The sequence below is a fragment of the Papio anubis genome, chromosome 3 (genome assembly GCF_008728515.1).
Source record: "Papio anubis isolate 15944 chromosome 3, Panubis1.0, whole genome shotgun sequence".
In the NCBI taxonomy this organism is placed as follows: domain Eukaryota; kingdom Metazoa; phylum Chordata; class Mammalia; order Primates; family Cercopithecidae; genus Papio; species Papio anubis.
The window spans coordinates 97578753-97600005 of NC_044978.1; the positions used below are offsets into that span (position 1 = coordinate 97578753).

Sequence of the window (21253 nt, forward strand, 5' to 3'; positions counted from 1 at the left end):
ATCCTTTTTTGTTGGATTATTCTGTTTTTTTTTTTTTTTTTGCGTTCTTATATTGGGAGACTTAGCTCATTAATTTTTACTTTTTTCTAATACAGTATTTTAAGACTAAATTTTCTTCTGGAACAACTTGTATCCCTAAACTTTTGATGTGTCTTATGTTTGTGTTTAGTTCGTAATTATTTAAATTTATGATATTTTTGACTCATGAATTATCAGAAGTATGTTTTTAATTTGAAATGGTTAGGGATTATTTTCTCATAACTTTTAAATTTGACTTCTAACTTAAATTGCTTGGTGGTCAGAGAACAAACCTATTATACTCATCCTTTGAAAGTATATGTACCTTTTCATAAATGTTGTGCTTGAGAAGAAGAATATCCTTTGTTATGGGCAGTATCCTATGTGATGTCCATTACAGCAACCATACTAAGAACATGTAGCTCAAGTCTTTATCTGCATGGTGACTTGTGCCTGTAATCCTAGCTATTTGGGAGGCTGAGGCGGGAAGATCACTTGAGCCTTAGAGTTCAAGGCTGCAGTGAGCTATGATCATACCACTTGTTCTCTAGCCTGGATGACAGCAAGACCTCATCTCTTAAAACAAAAACCGCTTCTATATTTATACTGATTTTTTCATCTGCTTAATCCACCAATAATTGAGAGAATTATGTTAATCTCCCATGAACATGGTGAATTTTCTATTTCTACCTGTGTTTTTATTAGTTTTTACTTTCTAAAACTTAAGGTGATGTTGTTAGCTACTTGGAAGTTTAAATTTGTTCTATTTCCTTGGTAAATTACATCATCCATCTTCATGTGATCATTCTTTCTTTCCTAAGTAATGCTTTTTGTATAAGTCTGTTGTGTCATTAATAAAGCTACTCTTTATTTTTTTTGAGACGGAGTCAAACTCTGTCGTCCAGTCTGGAGTGCAGTAGTATGATCTCTGCTCACTGCAAGCTCCACCTTCCTGGTTCAAGCAATTCCCCTGCCTCAGCCTTCCGAATAGCTGGGATTACAGGCATGTGCCACCAAGCCCGGCTAATTTTTTTTGTATTTTTAGTAGAGACAGGGTTTCACCATGTTGGCCAGACTGGTCTGGAACTCCTGACCTCAGGCAATCCGCCGTCCTCGGCCTCCCAAAGTGCTGGGATTGCAGGCGTGAGCCACCTCGCCGGCCTAAAGCTACTCATTTTCGATCAGGGGTTGTATTTTTTTTTTCTCATCTTTTTTCTTTCAACTTTCTGTTTTTATGTTGTTTATATTAAGGTTATAGTTAGGTTTTTTAAAAGTACAAATCAACAGTCTTTGTTTTGTAACTGATGAGTCAGTCCCTTTTTTTACTGAGAATATTTAGCTATTTGAACTTAACTCTCCACCTACATCTTTGTCAAGTCGTCTTGAATTGACTGAGTTTCACATTGATTTTCAAAAAATCCTTTTTTCTTCATTGTATTGAAACTATACGTTTTCTTTTTTTTTTTTTAAGTAGTTACTCGACTTTTGTTATTCATACTTAACAATGTGTAGTTACATACAATTTGAACATCTTTCTCCATCAATACAGAGACTTTAGAATAATCTTTCTCTTCTAACTTATATCCTGTTGTGGTTCACTATTTTAGTTTTATTCTTTTTAAAAAAACTCTACTGTTGAATAGCATATATTGTTTGTTTGGATTTGCATATATGATTACCATTTATTTGTTCAGCCATTACTTCTTTTCATGTTAGATCCTCTAGGATAATTTTTCTTTTTCTCTAGGTATATCTGATAGATGTTCCTTTTTTCTTTTTTTTTTTTTTTGAGATGGAGCCTCACTTTGTTGTCCAGGCTGGAGTGCAGTGGTGCCATCTCGGCTCACTGCAAGCTCCATCTCCCGGGTTCATGCCATCTTCCTGCCTCAGCCTCCCAAGTAGCTGGGATTACAGGCACCTGCCACCGCGCCCTGCTAATTTTTGTATTTTTAGTAGAGATGGGGTTTCACCATGTTGGCCAGGCTGGTCGTGAACTCCTGACCTCACAATCCGCCCACCTTGGCCTCCAAAAGTGTTGGGATTACAGGCTTGAGCCACTGCACCCGGCCTGATAGACATTCTTTTGGTGAAGTCTGTTGGTTGTAAGTTTTGCTTATTTTTTTGTTGATGTTTACAAAGGCAGTTTGAATCTTGAAATAAAATGTTGTTGAGTACACTTTTCTAGGTTGATATTTTTTCTCAACACTGTTTTTTTTTTTCTTTTTTTGAGATACAGTCTCACTCTGACGCCCAGGCTGGAGTGCAGTGACATGATCTCTGCTCACTGTAACCTCTGCCTCCTGGGTTCAAGTGATTCTCCTGCCTCAGCCTCACAAATAGCTGGGATTACAGGCACGCACCACCATGCCCAGCAAACGTTTGTATTTTTAGTAGAGACGGGGTTTCACCATGTTGACTAGGCTGGTCTTGAACTCCTGGCCTCCTCTCAACACTTTGAAGATGTCCCAATGTATTCTGGTTTCCATTTTTTATATTGGGGAGTTTGTGGTCAACCTAATTCTGATTCCTGTTCACCTTGTATAATGAAGGGTCTTTATATGTTAGGTTTTTAAGATTTGTTTCTGGATCTTCCCCTGATACTGTGGGTATTCATTCACCATGTGATAGTTCTCTTTTCTATTTATAAAGTGAATTTCTATTACAATCTAATGACATATTTTTGGTGGGCATTTTGTTTTTTTAAAGTACCATAATGTTTGTTTTTAATTGTGTTTTTTCTTTAGTTGCCTTTCCCCATCTTCCTGGTTCTGCGCCTTCATGGCCTAGTCTTGTGGACACCAGCAAGCAGTGGGACTATTATGCCAGAAGAGAGAAAGACCGAGATAGAGAGAGAGACAGAGACAGAGAGCGAGACCGTGATCGGGACAGAGAAAGAGAACGCACCAGAGAGAGAGAGAGGGAGCGTGATCACAGTCCTACACCAAGTGTTTTCAACAGGTTTGTTGGGTGTGCAGGAGTTTATACTATGTATTTTATAACCGCTTTCAAATTTATTTTTGTTATGAGGAAGTGAATTTCAATTCACTTGGAAAAGAGATGCTCAGGGAGTACTTAGGAAAGCCATCTTAAAATGATAAAGGATTAGAGGCTTCCCATTACCTTGAACAGCCATCCTTTAATTTGTTTACTTATCTCTTAAAAGAATTTTCTACCCCTTCATTTATTGTTATCTTGCCATCTAAGTTTTTCATCTTAAGTTTAAATTAGTTGACCATATAGATATTTCCAGTGTATTATAAATATTAATATTCAAAAATAAAATTATCACCACTTTTATTCTGTTTTTAGAGACAGGGTCTTGCTTTGTCACCCAGGCTGGCTGGAGTGCAGTGGCATGATCATAGCTCACTGCAGTCTTACATTGGAAGAAGATGCCATCTAAGACTTTCATAGCTAGAGAAGAGAACTCAATGCCTGGCTTCAGAGTTTGAAAGGACAGGCTGACTCTCTTGTTTCCTAATGCATTGTTCCCTAATGTAGGAAGTCCTGGGCTCAAGTGATCTTCCTGGCTTAGCCTCTCAAGTAGCTAAGACTACAGTCATGCATCACCATGCTTGGCTCATTTTAAAAATTTTTTGTAGAGACAGGGTCATGCTGTGTTGCCCAAGGTCACTCTTAAAATATATCCAGTGGATTAAAAACATTATAGTGATTTTCCAAACACCATTATCCATTTTTTAAAGAAAATGCACAAATAGGCTACCTTTAAGAATTGGAAATTTTACTTAAAACTTTTTATATGGGTTTTCCTATTAGTCTTTCCTGCCACACACTTATGTATTAAGTTTTAATATTTAAGAAAATTTGTCTTACATATGTTTTAAAAGGTTTTCCTCCTGATTTTAGTTATTATTTTTATATTCTGTCAGTGCAAACCACATGTATAACAGTGGTCTCATAAGATTACAATACTATTTATACTGTATCTTTTGTTTAGATACACAAATACTTACCATTGTGTTAAAATTTTCTACAGAATTCAGTGCAGTAATATGCTGTACAGATTTGAAGCCCAGGAGCAATAGTCTATAATATGTAACCTAGTGTATAATAGGCTGTACCATCAAAGTTTGTGTAAGTACACTGTGTGGGGTTTGCACAACAATGAGATCACCTAATAGTGCATTTCTCAGAACATATCCCTGTCATTAACTGACACTTGACTGTATACATACACATTTCAAAATGTATACATTTTGAAAATAATGTAATGGAACCGCATCGTTTAATGAGAAGGAGGAGCTTTCCTCTATCCCCAGCGAGTATTACTATTGTTAGGAAAAAACAGAGTTTGTTCAGAATACTTACAATATTCAGTAAACCATCCTGTAAACAGATGTGCTGCCATTCAGGCTTCGGTGTTCCATTGTTAGAGCACAGGCAGAGTCGATTTACCATAATTCTGAGGACTCCAGGATTTTCAGGGTGGTAAATGAGCACCAACTTTAACTTAAAATCACCAGCTACATTAAGGAACAATGCATTAGGAAACAAGAGAGTGAGCCTGTCCTTTGAAACTTGAAGCCAGGCATTGCCTTCTCTCTAGCTGTGAAAGTCTTCATGGCTTCTTCTTTCAGTATAAAGCTATTTGATCTACATTAAAAATGCGTTGTTTAATGGAGCTACCTCCATCAGATGATCAGATTAGCTAGATCATCTGGATAACTTGCTGTAGCTTCTACCTCAGCACTTACTGCCTCACCTTGTACTACGTCTTTGCTTAATCCTTACAAACCAACTAACTTCTGCTAGCTTCTGTTTCTTCTGCAGCTTCCTCACCTATCTCTGCCTTCATAGAATTGAAAATAATTGGGCCTTGCTCTGGATTAGGCTTTGGTTTAAGGGAATGTTGTGTGGCTGGTTTGTTCTTCTACCCGGACACTAAAACTTTCTCCATATCAGCAATAATGCTGTTGTCATTTTCTTAACCATTCATATGTTTACTGGAGTAGCACTTTTAATTTTCTTCAACAACTTTTTCTTTGGCTTGACAACTTGTCTTTTTGGCACATGAGGGATAGACTTTAGCCTGTCATGACTTTTGACATGCCTTCCTCTCCAGGCTTCCTCATTTTTAGCTTAATCATTTTTAGCTTTTGATTTAAAATGAGAGATGTGCGATTCTTCCTTTCACTTGAACGCACAGAGGCCATTGTAGGGTTATTAATTAGCCTCATTTCAACATTATTGTTTCTCAGGGAATAGGGAGACCCAAGGAGAGGAAAGAGATGAGCTGAACAGTGGATCAGTCAAGAACATGCACATTTATTAAGCTTGCTGACTTATATGGGTGTGGCTTATGGTACCCCTAAACAGTTACACTAGTACCTCAAACTAGATCCTGTTCAGCGATGTTGTAACAAATTACTGAGTTTATTTTGGTGCAGAAAAATGTTGAAATCCATGCATAATTTTTTCATAGTATGCATTTTCCATGAACTTTTTGAAGACCCCTCATATTGTCAAGCTGACTAGGACTGGTCAGTAGCTTAAAACTTTACCTAAAAAAATGCACAAGAAGGAACTGATAAGGATTTATTCATCTTTTTTCCTTCCTTTGGCTCCTACTAATATGACTTATACATCGTAGGCACTTAATAAAATTTTATTGACCAAATAAGTAAACACTATGATACGTGTGTGTGCGCGCGCGCGCGCGCATGAGTATATGATTTGTGTTTGCTTGGTGGAAAATGTGCTGTTGACTTTAGCCAATTTAAGTGCATGATTCTTTTAAGTTCGAGGGCATTACTTTCCAGAAAGTCAAATTGTTTCTAATGTGGAAATGAATATGTTTGAGATAGCATTGCTATCTCTAGATTGTACATGTTTATAAGTAAGGAGCTTAATGCAAAATTTGATAGGAAATAAGAATAAAATAAATTGCTTTACCAGGCAGGGCTTATAAATTTTCTTTGCATAAATAACACATTGTTTATAGAAGATTTGGCTAAATCCTCTAATTCTTCCGCTTCAAATACATGCACAGATATTACTGAGTTTTTATTGCAACTTAAAAGCATTAATGGTTAAACCACATTTGATATTCAAGTTGCTGAACTGTAGGGCATTAGGAGTCAAAGTTTACCTAAATTTGACTGAAATGTTTAAGGTCAGAGAGGCAAAAAGTGGAGGAATTTTGAGTTCTGAATTATCCCAGGAAAACATTATGCTCTGGAAAATCCAAGTGAAGTATAAGTAAAGGTGTCTGAAGGCTGATATTTTAGCAGTATGGCATGTAGTATATGTTGCTTTACAAATTACAGGGCCATTGTTTTGAAAAGTACAGACTAGTTTCAACTTCTGCTTTTTAGGCAGCTTAATTATGGGCCAGAAAGAAGGCTGGTCATTTGAGGATGTTTGAAATGAACTCTAATGTAATTTCCAGGTTCAGAGAAACCTTTCTGGTTCAGTCATTTATCAGAAAAGGGGATGGAAGGAGGAGGGTCTTTCTATTTTGTGTGTAGGACCCAATCTTCTACCATCTGTTGTAAGGTTCCCATCACAGGGCTGCTTTTAGAATCTAAAGGCTTCGAGTTCAACAAGAGTTGGTTTTAGGGTAAGAGGAAAAAGAGAGTTACAAATGACACATTATGAGATAATTGACTTTAATTATTTTTATGTAAATCTAGTTACAGTCATTGAAAAGCCTCATTTTTTGAGAGAAGTTAACGATATTTCTTATGGTGCTAGTTTATTCTACTTCAAGACATGGTACTAAAAAGTTCTGCTTCTGAAAAAATTAAGCAGTAAATTCACCAAAGACTGCCATTTATTGAGTGCCTGCTTTCATACCAAGCACTTTATAAATGTTGTCAGTTCTGTAAAAAGCCTTGAAAAATACTCTTGGCAGTTTTACAGATGAGAAAACCGAGGCTGAGAGAGGTTAAGTAACAGCCTGGGTCACTCATTTAGTAAGTGGCAAAATCAGGATGTGATCCTGTGTGTACTCCACTTGTACTCTTTCTGCTGTTCTCCACTGACTGGCATGGCATGTTCCCTTTCAGGTGACATGCCTCCACACTCCAAGTACAAAGTACATATTTATGGATAGGAAAAAAATAGTGGAAATAACATATACAAATATGTGCAAAAGTATATATTAATACATTTTCTGTTTTTTAAATGAGATTCTAAAATTTTAATGTATCACAGATAATAACTTGGTCAGCAGTACAATTGGGCATTAAGCATAGCATTCCTGAATCATTACTTTTGCTAGAACATAGGCTGACATGTCTTTTAAAACATGGCTTATAGTTGTCACCTGACTATGTTAAACCCTGAGATTCCTTACCATCTTGATGTTTCATACAAATTACTACTTTAATAATTCATATTAAACATTTCTAGAAATCAAAGCTCTTCAGCATACTCTTCTAAAAGATTATTTTATTCTAAGGGAATTTACTGATGTAGAAAGTGTTGACTTCTGTGCTAAACAAAAAAAAGAAAAAGGAAGAAATAAGAGACATGAAGGATAAAGAGAAAGATGGAAAGAGAATGTCAGTTAAAGGACATAAAAGGAAAAGAGGTCTAGGGAGGTAAAGAAAGACCACCCTCTAACTCTAGCCATTCGTCTCAGTTTCACCAGTCTGTATAATTCAATCCAAAATCAGAAAATGGAGATGCAACTTATATGTATGCAGTTGAAGTTATTAGCCATGTAGTTCCCCCTCCCGCGCGCACACACACACACACGTAATTAGAATGTCAGAATGCAGGTATGTCCAATCTGCATTTTGTATGGATACTGTAGAAGTTGCTTTAATGTTTCTGTTCTTTATGTTTATACTTCTGTATTTGATGAATATTTAATGATAAACCTAAAGTTTAAAAACATAACTTGCTTTCTGTTTTGTAGTCATTGTGAGTTGTATATTTTTATAATGTTAAATATGTGTCTGAGACTTCCCAAGCATATTGATTAGAAATCTGAGATAAACAAATATTATTTTAATTCTAAAAGGAGCAAAAATTTTAAAAGCTGGTAACAATGTAAATCAGTTGCAGATCTCACTTTTTCAAGAAATGAAAAAACCAAAGCATTTTTATATTAAATCTTTTTAACAGCTATGAAAGCACAGAACAAAATTGGTCATTTAACCTATGTAATTATTATATATTTATATTCTTAGCTCTAGTGCTATTTTGAGAACAACCATTGTTTTCCTCTCAATTCAACAAATATTTATTCCTCACTAATGTTATAAAAGATGCTAATGTGAGGATTTGGGGTTTGGACTGCAGATCACATCTCCTCTTTTACAGTTTGAATCCATTCAGAATTAATGGTCCAGTTGTCAAGAAAACATTTCTATTTCAATTTCAGCGATGAAGAACGATACAGATACAGGGAATATGCAGAAAGAGGTTATGAGCGTCACAGAGCAAGTCGAGAGAAAGAAGAACGACATAGAGAAAGACGACACAGGGAAAAAGAGGAAACCAGACATAAGTCTTCTCGAAGGTTTGCTCTTTAATAAAATAGTGAGCCAATAGTATGGGAGAGATTTTGACTTACTACATTATCGCATTGGAAGAGGGGAAATTTTGGCCTATGAACCAGTCTTTCGTAAGTTATGAAACGAAGCAGTGCTTGGTTTCATTAAAGAAAAATTCAGGGCCTTGTCTCAAATTTTTTTAAGAAAATTAAACAAAATACCTATTGTTTGCCAAAAATCAACCCTTTACAGTATTTCCAGTTTTGAGTTAGTGCTTGTTTCTAATTTGTTACTGTATATTATAATATGCATTTCAGAAGCTGTATAGGCACTGGGAATCTGAGATAATATCAGTGAAGATGGCCCTATAAAATAAATACAATCCCTGCATAAAAGTCACATAAAACTGATTATTCCCCACACTATATTGATGAGAAAATGCATTAGATTATTTTAAACCCAGTGTTATATTGAGAATTTCCTTAGAGTGATTGGATTTTTGTCACTGATTGTGTATTTAAACAGAACACACCTTTTTTATTTCAGTAATAGTAGACGTCGCCATGAAAGTGAAGAAGGAGATAGTCACAGGAGACACAAACACAAAAAATCTAAAAGAAGCAAAGAAGGAAAAGAAGCAGGCAGTGAGCCTGCCCCTGAACAGGAGAGCACCGAAGCTACACCTGCAGAATAGGCATGGTTTTGGCCTTTTGTGTATATTAGTACCAGAAGTAGATACTATAAATCTTGTTATTTTTCTGGATAATGTTTAAGAAATTTACCTTAAATCTTGTTCTGTTTGTTAGTATGAAAAGTTAACTTTTTTCCGAAAATAAAAGAGTGAATTTTTCATGTTAAGTTAAAAATCTTTGTCTTGTAATATTTCAAAAATAAAGACAGCAATGACTTTATATCCAAGAAAGGAATGTGAATGAGTCACTTAACAGGGACTCTAAAGAGCTGTGTTAGCTGTGTACATAAACAAATTATCTGAGAAAAGGTCAAGGTTCCACTTGGGCCACAGTTTTGTTAATCAAACAAACAAAACACCAGTCTCGTAAGAGGCTGCACCACAAAAGGCAACAAAGGGCCCCTCTAAGGCTTGAGACTAAAACTAGTCTTTATCATTACTGCTGTGACACTCTTGCTTAGTATATTAAGAGACTCATACATTTTTGATATCACAACTTTTTGATAGCTTTTCAGTGTTCTAAATTTGGGTTCCTGGTGAAACCAAATGGGGTACACTTTCATATCCAAATTAATAAAACCTATAAGGCATTTGGGTGGGCTCTATGAAATAAATTACCCTTAGTGTAGTTTCTAGGAGGCACGTGTACAAACACTCTTCATTGTGGCACAAATTTAAAAAGCCTCATGACCATGTCTATGAGCCAGGGTCAAGCTGGTTTGGCCTTGATGCATTTCCCAAGGCCCACTGGTGGAGCAGCGCAAGTTTTTATACAGTCGCTAACGATTGTGGAAAAAAGAGCTTTAGCCATTACTAAAACAAAACAAGTTTATAATTCTGTGAGCATTTTTAGGGATAGCCCTAGAAGACATTTGTCAGTGATGGTAACAAATAACATGGTATTTGAAAGGATAAATTACTAGGATCTTTTAAATGGTGATAATACAAGTAATCTTAATTAGTATCACATACTAAAAGACAACTATAATTTCTGAAAAATATTTATTTCTTGTTTGATGAAAGCATTGTTTCTCAGCAATGCATTTAAAAAAATCTTAGCTGTAAATTAAAAATGGTCATAATGTACCCTTGGCAGATTTCAGCATATACCAAATTTTAAATTTAAATCAACTTGAATTCAGTGGGTTATACAAATCATTTTAGCTGTTTAGGGCTTTTTACTGAATAGAAAAAATATAAACAAAGTCGTAGAGTAATGAGAAATCCTCCACACTGAAAAAAAAACTAGTAGTTTTAATATTTTTGGAATCATATTTTCTGAGGTGTAACTGACTTTCATTAGATCATACTTTTCCTGACATTTTAACAGTGTATTTACATATAAAAACTGACAAGATAAATACAGTGTTTCAACTTAGCCTATTTGTGATTTTTGTGTTTTTCTCTGACCCATCATTGATTCTATAAAAAAGTGCCAGGCCAAGAAACAATAGTTAGAGTAATTCTTCCTTTAAGTTCTTTCAGCAGTCTTGCCAAGCAAGCATGTATCATTCCTGATGTACTTCTACCATTGACAGCAAGAAGAATATCACCACATCTAAAAAAAAAACCAAGATATGATTAGTATTTTAATTCATTGCTGAAGTTAATGCAAGTTTATCTTAGTGGTCCTAATTTTTGCTGCATCTGACCATTTTAATTATGTTGCTTTTAATTTAGATATTTCTTGCCTCTTATTTACATTCTCCAAACTCACTATCCACTCAGCTTGTGTTAGAAGGAATGCTAAAAGTATGGGGAGTTGTAGTATGGGACTAAGAATATGTGTAATTATTTTGGATTTCTCAGAAGTTGAATGCTACATAAATACTTTAACTCCCCACAAAGTATAATAAATACATGCCTTATCTCAAATGAGGCCAAGCTTTGGCATTTATTAAACAACATTTAATGCAAGTTTTTTTGGTTAGTCATTATTATTACCTAATTCTTCCATCATTGTATGCTGGTGTTCCTTCAACAATGGATTTGATGAAAAAAGGTTTGTTTCCATTGTATTCTTCATAACCTCCTACAATGCAGAAGCCCAGACTTCCAGCTGTGTTTCTTCGTAATATAATGTCTTTACAGTTATACAAGCACCTGAAATAGAATGTAGTCAGTGTACATGCACATTTAACTGTTACAGTTAAGGGAATACTTAACTGTGATTCATCCCCCATTCCTTTTGTTGGCATTTTTAATGGCTAAGTAGCACTGCATAGGTCCCACTCAAAATTGTATCGTACCTTGGTGACCTTTGTGCTGTTAGCTGGCTTTTTGTAATTGAACCTCTGTTTTCCATAATTTTGAATATCCTTAAAAAACTGACACCCCCTATTGTGTTCTGTTATACATCTACTGGGAATGATAATCATATTTTTAACTTAAGACAATGCTTGAATTTGTATTAGCAAAAAGTTGGATAAACCTAAATCCCTATTGGTGAACAAACATGGATGTCATATAATATTTACTTGATATAATTTTTAATGAAGGCAAAAATCCTTTGAATAATCTCAATGAAAGCAATTTAAACCTAATCCTAATAAATGAATTTGTATGCTTTTTTTGACCTTGGAAAAATACCACTTTACACCCAGTTCTACATGTTTGGCAAGTCATAGAGAAGCATGCAGGCATAAAGTGAATGGAAACAGATACATTTAAAGATTATAAGAACAATTCATATAGGAGGAAAAACAAACTGCAGGAAACTGGATAGGAAGTTATAAAAGGAATGGGAGAAGGAAAGGCCCAGCTCTTCTGTAAATTAGTAGAATCCTCAACTAAAATAGCAAATGAGATTGAAGAAATTTTTATTCACTGGCCCCTAATGAATCAGTGTTCATATAGGTACAGGCCAAGTGTTAACTATGTTACAGTTGCCATAGAAGTGTATGTCAGGAGTTGAATTTTACTCTATATGACGTTGTTCACCACATTTGTAGCTGTAGTCCAGGAATTGTTTTGAAAGGAAATTGGCCTTTTCATGTTGCCAAAAATCAAGATATGGCTATTTTGTTTATATACCGTACCTTTAAAATATTAATTGCTTTTTAGAACCAATAAAAAGTCTTGTGAAATGTTAAGTGATAAAGTTGATCATTACATTTGTTACCAACCTTGTTAGTCAATGTGACATGACTTTTTTCATGATGATGTTTTCACTTGAAATAAAATGAGCTTTAGGGTTTGTTTGGCAAATACCTTTAAAATGTATTGCTGAAATTCAACTCTAACCGGTTCTGAATCTATTGTCATACATATACATCATAACAATTTCTTTTACTGAAATGATTTCTTAAAAGTATGAATTTCATTAAATTTCATATTTTGTAAAATATGTATCTGCTGCATTTCACAGTAAACCTTGATGTCAGTGGTAAATTCATTCTTTGGGAGCTGTGGTGTGTCAGATACACATTTTACATAATGGTTCACTGACTCCTCATGTACAAAGCAGGTAACTGACTATTCTGTAAATACCAAAGCATTAACATTCCCACCTGGGAGGATATGTGCCCAATTTTTTGGAGAAAGGTAAGAATTAGATGATTGTTATCCAAGGTCATGATCAAATACCAGTTTTAACATTGCCCAGTTTGATATATAAATGAGTATACTCTTACTGAATATTTTATTTCATATGGAGAAGCTGTAAACATAACCATCTAAAACATTACATGTTCTAGTTCAAAGCTTTGAACCCAGTAAGTCACAGTGTGTCCATTTTCTAACCTCTTGATACTGGAGAGAACACCCTGCTTTGATCATCTTTCTGCAGATGTTTAAACAAAACACAAAATCCCCTGCCCTCCTGAAGCATCCATTCAAGTTGATACCAGTGTTACTTGTTTTATTTCCTTAAAAAGTAAATGCTTTCTTTTATTGGTGTTGTGTATTTAACTTTCTTGCAGCAGTGAGACCTCCTTATGTTAACCCGTTGCAAAGTCAGACCTTGATCTGACTTTGTGGGCATTTTTTTCTTAAGTTGGGTTATTTTACTCCCCACTGGGAAATGTGGCAGCTGTTTTTGATCAGTGACCTCAGATACTAGGTCGCTTTAAACTTTGAATGTAAATGTGGACTTTTTTACTATTCTGCACTCATTCTCTAAATTTAGGCCTATCGAAAAAGATTCGGCATAGTATAAAGAGTTTGGTAGTTTTTCCGAATGAGAAAATTATGGTTACCTCAAGAACAAATTTAATGAAATGAGTTAATGAGTATGGTGACTCATTTGATTTCCACTGAAATGAGTTAATGAGAATGGTGAAGTCTTGAGCTGCTCAAGAAGCTAAGTTTTTTCCTAAATTTTTTTTTTTTTTTTTTTTTTTTTTGAGGCGGAGTCTCGCTCTGTCGCCCAGGCTGGAGTGCAGTGGCCGGATCTCAGCTCACTGCAAGCTCCGCCTCCTGGGTTTACGCCATTCTCCTGCCTCAGCCTCCCGAGTAGCTGGGACTACAGGCGCCCGCCACCTCGCCCGGCTAGTTTTTTGTATTTTTAGTAGAGATCCTAAATTTTTATATATCCCCTTATACTACTAATTTAGTCAATACATATTTGAGAACACTGACTTTGAACTAAGTCTGCAGACTACAAAGAACACTAAGGCAGAGCCTCTTTCCTAAGAAAAACACTGTTTAGAAAATAAGTGCATCAGCCAAAGCCAGTTGAGATCTTGTTTCTTCCTGATTTAAATTATTGTACATTTTTCATTGCTAAGTGGTGTTAGAATAGCAGAGGTTGGAAAGAGGTTGGATGTAGGATGTTTTGAGCTCTTTGTGAGAGCAGAAAATTGGAAATTGAATCTATAGAAACAGTCCTTTCACAAAATGTTGCTTTATTATTTTGCTAGCCCTGTGTTCAGAAAGGTTTAACTTCTTGGCCCCAATTTATATGTAACTATGACCATCAACTTAATAGATTCCAGTGAGTAATGTAGAGCCTCCTACTATGATTAACCTAGCATTTATTCCGTCTTCTGGATCAGGTACCTTTCAGTCTGCGGTGAAGGGACCACCTTTTTTTTTTTCTCCCTAGTTTATTGTAGACTAATACTTTGGTTAAATAAAAAATGAATTTCTAGAAAAATGAAATCTTTAACCCCAAATTGTGTTGTACATAACAAATATAAAATGTTATAATCAACATAAAAGGAAAAAGAATTATAAAAACTATGCATTGCTCATTTATTTATGGGAATTTAATATGGACAATCACTGTTACACTCATAATTTTGTGTTCCTCAATTATTTTTCTAAAATCATGAGAGAAATGCTGAGTCCCCATATTAAATATCTATATGCATACTTTGAACAAACAGGTATAGCAATGTTTAATGTAAGTGAGGTTGCTTACTACAATAAGTTGACACTGCTACTTGCAGAGGATAAGGGATAGCTAAACCATTTTCTACTCACTATTAACAGAAAAGACAGTGTCACATATATATGTTCAGGAGAACAGAAGATTTTAAAGCAATTTTAGTAAGCTCAGGCAAGTGATAATTTAACTTCAAAATTTGTCTTTATTCCTCAATGATAGCCAATTACAACAATTTATACTATAAAGTTAGAGTCAAATTTAAATTTTATCTCAATGACATGAACTCTGAATTCATGAATTCTGTGTTGGTTTCTTCTGAAAATCAGAACATTCTATAAAATATGTAAGATGATTGATAACTTTTTGCAGCTGTGCAATATCAAATTTATCACCTACTTCATTGATAATTGTTATCAAGTTACATCATAACAACTTATGGAAGCTATTCTTCCAAGCGTCTTTCATTTTGCCCTTTGATGTTATTGGCCATTGGAAAACATCTTGCATTTTTTTCCTTGCAGGAAATATTAAGCTCAGTAAAAATATTGAAGATAATCTGGCAAATAAACAAGTTTGGCTATCCAGTTTACATCTTTAAAAAGTTGGGACCAAACTGGCTTCCTATCTTGCAGAAAAAAATAAGGGTTTGATCTATGGTTCAAACATTTTTGACAGAACTTCTCTTTACTTGTTACTCAGCATGCAATAATAGTTCGTTATGATTGGCTTCCTTATTATCACATAATAAAGAGAATAAACTAGTAAACTAGTATCTAATGCACTAGCCTTTATGTAGCCACAACTTTTACTATGTCACTAAACACATTATTTAGTTTGGCTGACATCACAGCAAAATTTTCTGAAGGAGCCACTGTATTAAGTTACATTTATTCTCCAGCAGCTTCTTTAATCTGCGGAGTCAGTACTCCAGAAAGTTTTACAATCAATGCAACCGCACCAGCAAAACATACCCCTACCTAAAACTTAAACTTCCAATTCACCAACAATGTAAACTTCCTTAGTTGTATATGGTTCAGAGCTAGTTTTGTTTATTGCCAAAGAACTTTTTAAAAATTCTGATATCATGTTTAAGTTGTGCATACACTAAAAAGATTTGCCTGTGTATTCAAGTTAAAATAAAAAATATGTTGCTGGCTTTTCTTGAAGTTGGTTTTCATATCATTAGTTATGAAACATAGTACCCTTTTTTACCACAGATTCACCCAATGTTTCTAAGCAAATTTTAGTTTTCACAAATACCTTGGCGATGTGTATATACATTTTTAATCTTACTTAAAATGCTACTTTATTATAGGAAGTCCACAAAGTATATAGTTTGTGCATGGTATATTGGCATCTACTTCTGGTGACTTTTTAATTAAATACTCTTTCAAAAAATTATTTTGGCTTTTTGTTTGTAAGAGGCATTTATGATTCCATTGTTTTATTAGCCAACACCTCCACAAGTGGTTTTACTACTTCACCAACAATGACAGCTGCAAACCCAAGCTGCACAGAGGAGTAAAAGCAGCGTAAACTTTTTGTCTTAAGAAAAACAATCACATATTATTTGGAATCACTTCTATTGTACTGTTTTCAGAAAAAGTATGTCTTGTCTTGTCCAGTGAAGCTTAATTCACCAACTGTAAATAGGCGACTTCTCTAATTTGGCCAGTAATGTTGAACTACATACTTAAAGCAGCTTTGATTAAAATGTAAATGATCGTAAAAATATGTTTAAAAAGAAACCTGACAGTCTCTCAGATTTTTATACATATTTTGGTGACAGCTAAGAAACCTTAAAATATAGGTTTTAATGTGGGGTCCTACTGTGCATGATGCAGTGATCCCCTACTGGGATGCAGATTGCACAACATAAAACACCTTGCAAGTTCAACAACATCCCCTTCAACAAGAGTTTACTGATTATATTTGAATGATGTAGCAATATCGAATTGCTATAAAAGTTTCTAAACAATTTCTGTCCTTCTTGCAGACCAATAATACAGTTTGTGGATTAGCACTGGTCTATTGCCCATTGCTCTGAATAATTTTTAAAGAAGTAAAACATACAAAAGAAATATTACAGGTTTCTTTTAAAAGTTATTAAGGAAGAAAGCTTTAGACTATGATGCGCCTAAACAGGAGTATAGAATTAAAAATTCTTGGCCAGGCAAGGTGGCTCACACCTTTAATCCCAGCACTTTGGGAGGCTGAGGCAGGCAGATCACTTGAGCCTAGGAGTTCCAGACTAGACTGACCAACATGGCAAAACCCTGTCTCTGCCAAAAACACAAAAACTAGCCGGGTGTGGTGGCAGGCACCTGTAATCCCAGCTACATTGGGGGCTGAGACTGGAGGATGACTTGAGCCTGGGAGGTTGAGGCTGCAGTGAGCCAAGACTGTGCCACTGCACTTCAGCCTGGGCAATAGAGTGAGACCCTGTCTCAAAAAAGAAGGAAAAGGAAAGGGAAAGGGAAAGAGAGGGAAGGGAAGGGAGAAAGAAACGAAAAGAAAGAAGAAATAAAAACTAAAAATTCTCTCAGGTAAATTTGAGCATTTTTCTCATCCATATGGTGCTTATCTATATCATTACCATGAGTTAACTATCCCCAAAGTCTCCTTTTCTAGCACTCCACTCTGATCCTCACCTCTCATGGACTCAGTGCCCCATTCCAACAGATTTTTGACTCCATCTGGACTGGATGCCTACTTTTCCTAGATGGTTGGGAAAGACCTCTAAAGAGGTAACATTTAGTCCATGACCTGAATAACAAGAGGTAGCCAGAAAATGTGAAGCACAGAGTATTTCAAGCAGAGAGAGCCTGGACTTTTGAAATTTAATAGAAAACAGAATACTACAAGGGACTTATCACAAGAAGCAGCACTATAGGAGGATGAAATAATGTGTGCTTTCAGCTAACTGGTGACAGGGCCAGGTGTCTCATGAACCTAAGTCATGACAGAAAAGCAGTGAGTAAGGAAACCAGGACAAGATGTCCTGGGATCCACTCCCAGGCTTGTCTATGCTGTCCCTCCTGTGCTACAGTGTTTGAAACATGCAGGGAAAACACCTCCAGTTGTGTATTCTGTATTATTGAGAGTTACAGTTGACATTTCCTTGGCAAGTTTTCCTATTGTATTAATTCTAGGTGACAACTGAGCCTTAATAGTTTTAAAAGATTGAGCCAGTCAGTGCCCAAGGACATGGTGGCTATTCTTCAGTAAGTCAATCAGAGGAAAGATCCAGAATTTATTATTTTATAAAACAGAACTAGAGACCATAATAAGGGCATGGAAAACATTCCAAACTGAACTCCAAAGTAACACAATCATGAAGTTCAATGCTGCTACAAGGTCGCAGTGTCCAGCTTCACCTGGCAATACTGTGAGACCCCTGTTGGCTTCTTCCCCTAGACACTTCTCTCTCTACCCAGCCAGGTCCCTCTCTACTCTGATCTCTCAGACCTCTCCCCCAACCACAGGTTCTGGACACACAGTCCTTTTTGCTATTCCCGGACCATGCCACGTTCACTCCCACCTGTGGGCTTTTGTTTAACTGCTCTGCCAGAATTCTCTGCTGTGCTTCCACTGCCAGCTACTTCCTGTTACTCAGGTCATGAACTAAATGTCATCTCTTTAGAGGTCTTTCCCAACCACCTAGACCAAAGTGGACATCCAGTCCAGATGGAATGAAAAGTCTTGCAAAGGAGATTTTGGGGTAGTAACTATGGGTAATGATACAGATAAGAACCAGGAGGACAAGAAAATCCCACAAAGAAACACAGCAAGAGAAGGACTGTAACATGTCCTTCTCATGTAGGAAGTGCAGGTATTTTCTGGGGGGAAAGGGGTCGGTAGAGCTGCTGGAGGTTTAAGTTGCTCAGAGTATGTGGGACACTGCTGCTGTAGAGAATGACAGAAGACAGCTGATAAACAATGTCAAAGGATACGGGCGCGGCACTCTGGGCCCACCTGAAGGTAGTGACCACAGGTTTAAAGGGTATCTGTTGTTTGATTTTCCCCAGCAGTGTTCAGAGACTGAGTTGTAGGCTTGGAGAAAATGTACATAATTGGACAATCCAGGGGGTTGTAATTTTGCCAGATAGTCCAGAAGGGTGATGGAGTAAGAAAGTAGAAAATAATGACTCCAAAAAAAAGAAAAAGATGGTTGGTGCGATTGTCCGTGGACCCCAACAGCGCTGGGATGGAGGTGAAGACAGAAGGAAGAGGTTGAGGGAAAAGGTAAAGGGGTCTATGAACCCGAAGGGTCTATGGACTAGATGGCAGAAGTCTGTATTCACAACATCTGACTTTATGATTTCAAAGGGGGAGTGGTTCTAGCAGATGACAAGTTTGGGTGGAGGCCATGGAAGAGGGTGACTGAAATACTGACTTTTTTAAAAACAGTACCCTTCTCTGCCTTCCTGGCCCATGTGTCACCCTCTGCACTAAGGATTTACCCTTTCTTTTTTCTCTGAAAAGTTCCATCTGCATCCCCTCCTTTACTGCTCAATATCTTCTTAAAACTTCTCCTGCTTAAGCCTCTGACTATACCCCCTTAGGCCAAATCCAGCGAATATTGTTCTGTTCTTTCATTGGTGATTTCTTCTCAGTCTCCTTCAAGGGCTCTCCTTTCCTCAATCCTCTTCTCAATGGGCCCCAATATTTTACGGAGCCCCTACACCGTACTACCTACATATTGATCCTGCCCAAATCTATCTTTAAAAATAAAATATGTTTTAGCAGATATAGGGTCTCATTATGTTGCCCAGGCACTGGTCTCAAACTCCTGGACTCAAGCGATTCTCCCACTTCAGCCTCCCAAAGTCCTAGGATTACAGGCATGAGCCACTGCACCCAGCCCCAAATCAATCTTTAGCTTATACTTTTCTCCAAAGTGTGGTTTCCAAAGGATGTGCCTTTCAGGGTGTCTGAAGGTAAAAAAACATTTTTGTAATAACACTAAGACATTAGTGGCCTTTTTTATTCTTGTTTTCTTATGAGCATACAGTGGCATTTTCCAGAGGTCACGTGATAGGTGATATAGCAACAGACGGAATGCGGGAGCAAATATGAGCATCTAGTTATCTTCTCTTAAGCCAAACATTAAGAAACTTTGCAAAAAATGTAAAATAATGCCATTCCTCTGAGTTTTTTAAAAACATTTTCTCATAAAAGATGATTTATGCTAACATAAAATAGGTTTATTTTAAATGGCAATAAATTTCTCAGATTAATTTATGATAGGGTAATTTTATTAGATATAACCTACATAAACAAAAGCTCTTTGGGATTATCAGTATCTTTTAAAAAATGTATAACAATCTTGAGACAAAAGGCTTTAGGAATTGCCGTCCCAGATAGGTTTATTAAACTTGGACATCCCACTGGTATCTAAAACTCAACATGTCCAGAACAACAAATATATCTTCATTCTTCCTTAATATTGCAAAATAATTGCATTAATGGCTCTAATTCCACACTCACTCTTGGTATCTATGTTCTTTATCACACAACTTTGCATGCCCTCCTACTCTGATTCTGGCCTCATCCATGAGCTCATCAGTCGAATGCTTGCCATGGCCAGTCAAACCCTAGACATGCAAGCATGACCAACCAAGATTAGCAGCCACCTAAATGCAGAGCAGAGTGCAAATGCATGAGTGAGCCAGCCAAGATCCGTCAACTCTAGCCTGGATCAGCTGAATCCCACAGACTCGTGAGCAAAATATATTCTTATTGTCACATGCTATTGAGGTTTTGTGGTTGTTATGGAGCACAACTGTGAAAATAATTGGTATTCCTACTCCCCTATTTTGACTATATCCTCCAGCCAGATGAAGATACCATCATTTACTCCATTACTCCAACATCTTTTCTTTTTTTTTTTTTTTAGACAGAGTCTCACTCTGTCACCCAGGCTAGAGTGCAGTGGCATGATCTCGGCTCACTGCCTCTACCTACTGGGCTCAAGCAATTCTCCTGCCTCAACATCCTGAGTAGCTGTAACTACAGACATGCACCACCACTCCTGGCTAATTTTTTGTATTTTTAGTAGAGATAGGGATTCACCATGTTGGCCAGGTTGGTCTCGAACTCCTGAACTCAGGTGATCTGCCTGCCTTGGCTTCCCAAAGTGCTAAGATTATAGGAGTGATCCACCACACCTGGCCTCCAACAAATTTCTAAATTCCCAAACCAACCCAGTGAATGACAAAAGTCTGCTTCATTCAGACTCCTAAACTTGCTTTACAGTAGAGAGAAAACAAATTATATAGCTCACATTATTAAAGCCAAGTGTAGGCTTAGCATCTTCTTGAGGGTGCTCACAAAACTTCCATTGCATCACGGTAAAATCATAGACTCTAAGACGAGAGAGCCTGGTTCAAATTTCAGCTCTGCCTATTAACTGGCCATGTAACCTTGGACAAGAGAACCACTCTGTGCTTTAGTTTTCTACCTTTAATGTGAGGATGCCATTAGTACCAAAATCACAGAGTTGATGTGAGTTTTAAATGAGTGAAAAATGCAAAGAACACATAAAGCTCTCACAAAAATGCCTGACACATAGAAAGGGCTTTATAAGTATTAGCCACAGCTGCCTCTTTTATTATTACTGCATAATGTGAATGCACCTGATAGTGTCCCTGTCTTATAGTTAAAATATGAAAGCTCTTTGACTTTAAAAGGAGAAGACATGAGATCTGTTTCCTTGCTATTCAATATAAACAATCTTCATTAAGATGT

At 36.4% G+C, this 21253-nt stretch overlaps 2 protein-coding genes across 26 annotated transcripts in view; one reads left to right on the top strand and one right to left on the bottom strand.

The window, feature by feature from the left end:
- FIP1L1 (factor interacting with PAPOLA and CPSF1) overlaps positions 1–12266 on the top strand; it is a 75941-nt gene extending 63675 nt beyond the window's left edge. For 11 of the 21 annotated variants that reach the window (XM_021939140.2, XM_021939142.2, XM_021939146.2 and 8 more), the window contains 3 exons: positions 2763–2985; positions 8372–8509; positions 9030–12266. In XM_021939140.2, coding sequence (XP_021794832.1) covers positions 2763–2985; positions 8372–8509; positions 9030–9177 — 509 coding nt within the window. In that variant the 3' untranslated portion in view covers positions 9178–12266. The remainder of the gene's footprint in view (positions 1–2762; positions 2986–8371; positions 8510–9029) is intronic. The other 10 variants (XM_021939141.2, XM_009207096.4, XM_003898890.5 and 7 more) reach the window with 1 other exon arrangement.
- Positions 6631–21253, bottom strand: part of LNX1 (ligand of numb-protein X 1) — a 205951-nt gene continuing 191328 nt past the window's right edge. For 3 of the 5 annotated variants that reach the window (XM_021939137.1, XM_021939139.1, XM_017958817.3), the window contains exons 10-11: positions 11119–11277; positions 10160–10732 (exon numbers count right to left, since the gene is read on the bottom strand). In XM_021939137.1, coding sequence (XP_021794829.1) covers positions 10597–10732; positions 11119–11277 — 295 coding nt within the window. In that variant the 3' untranslated portion in view covers positions 10160–10596. Of the gene's footprint in view, positions 10733–11118; positions 11278–21253 lie in introns of all 5 variants that reach the window. The other 2 variants (XM_021939136.2, XM_017958818.3) reach the window with 1 other exon arrangement.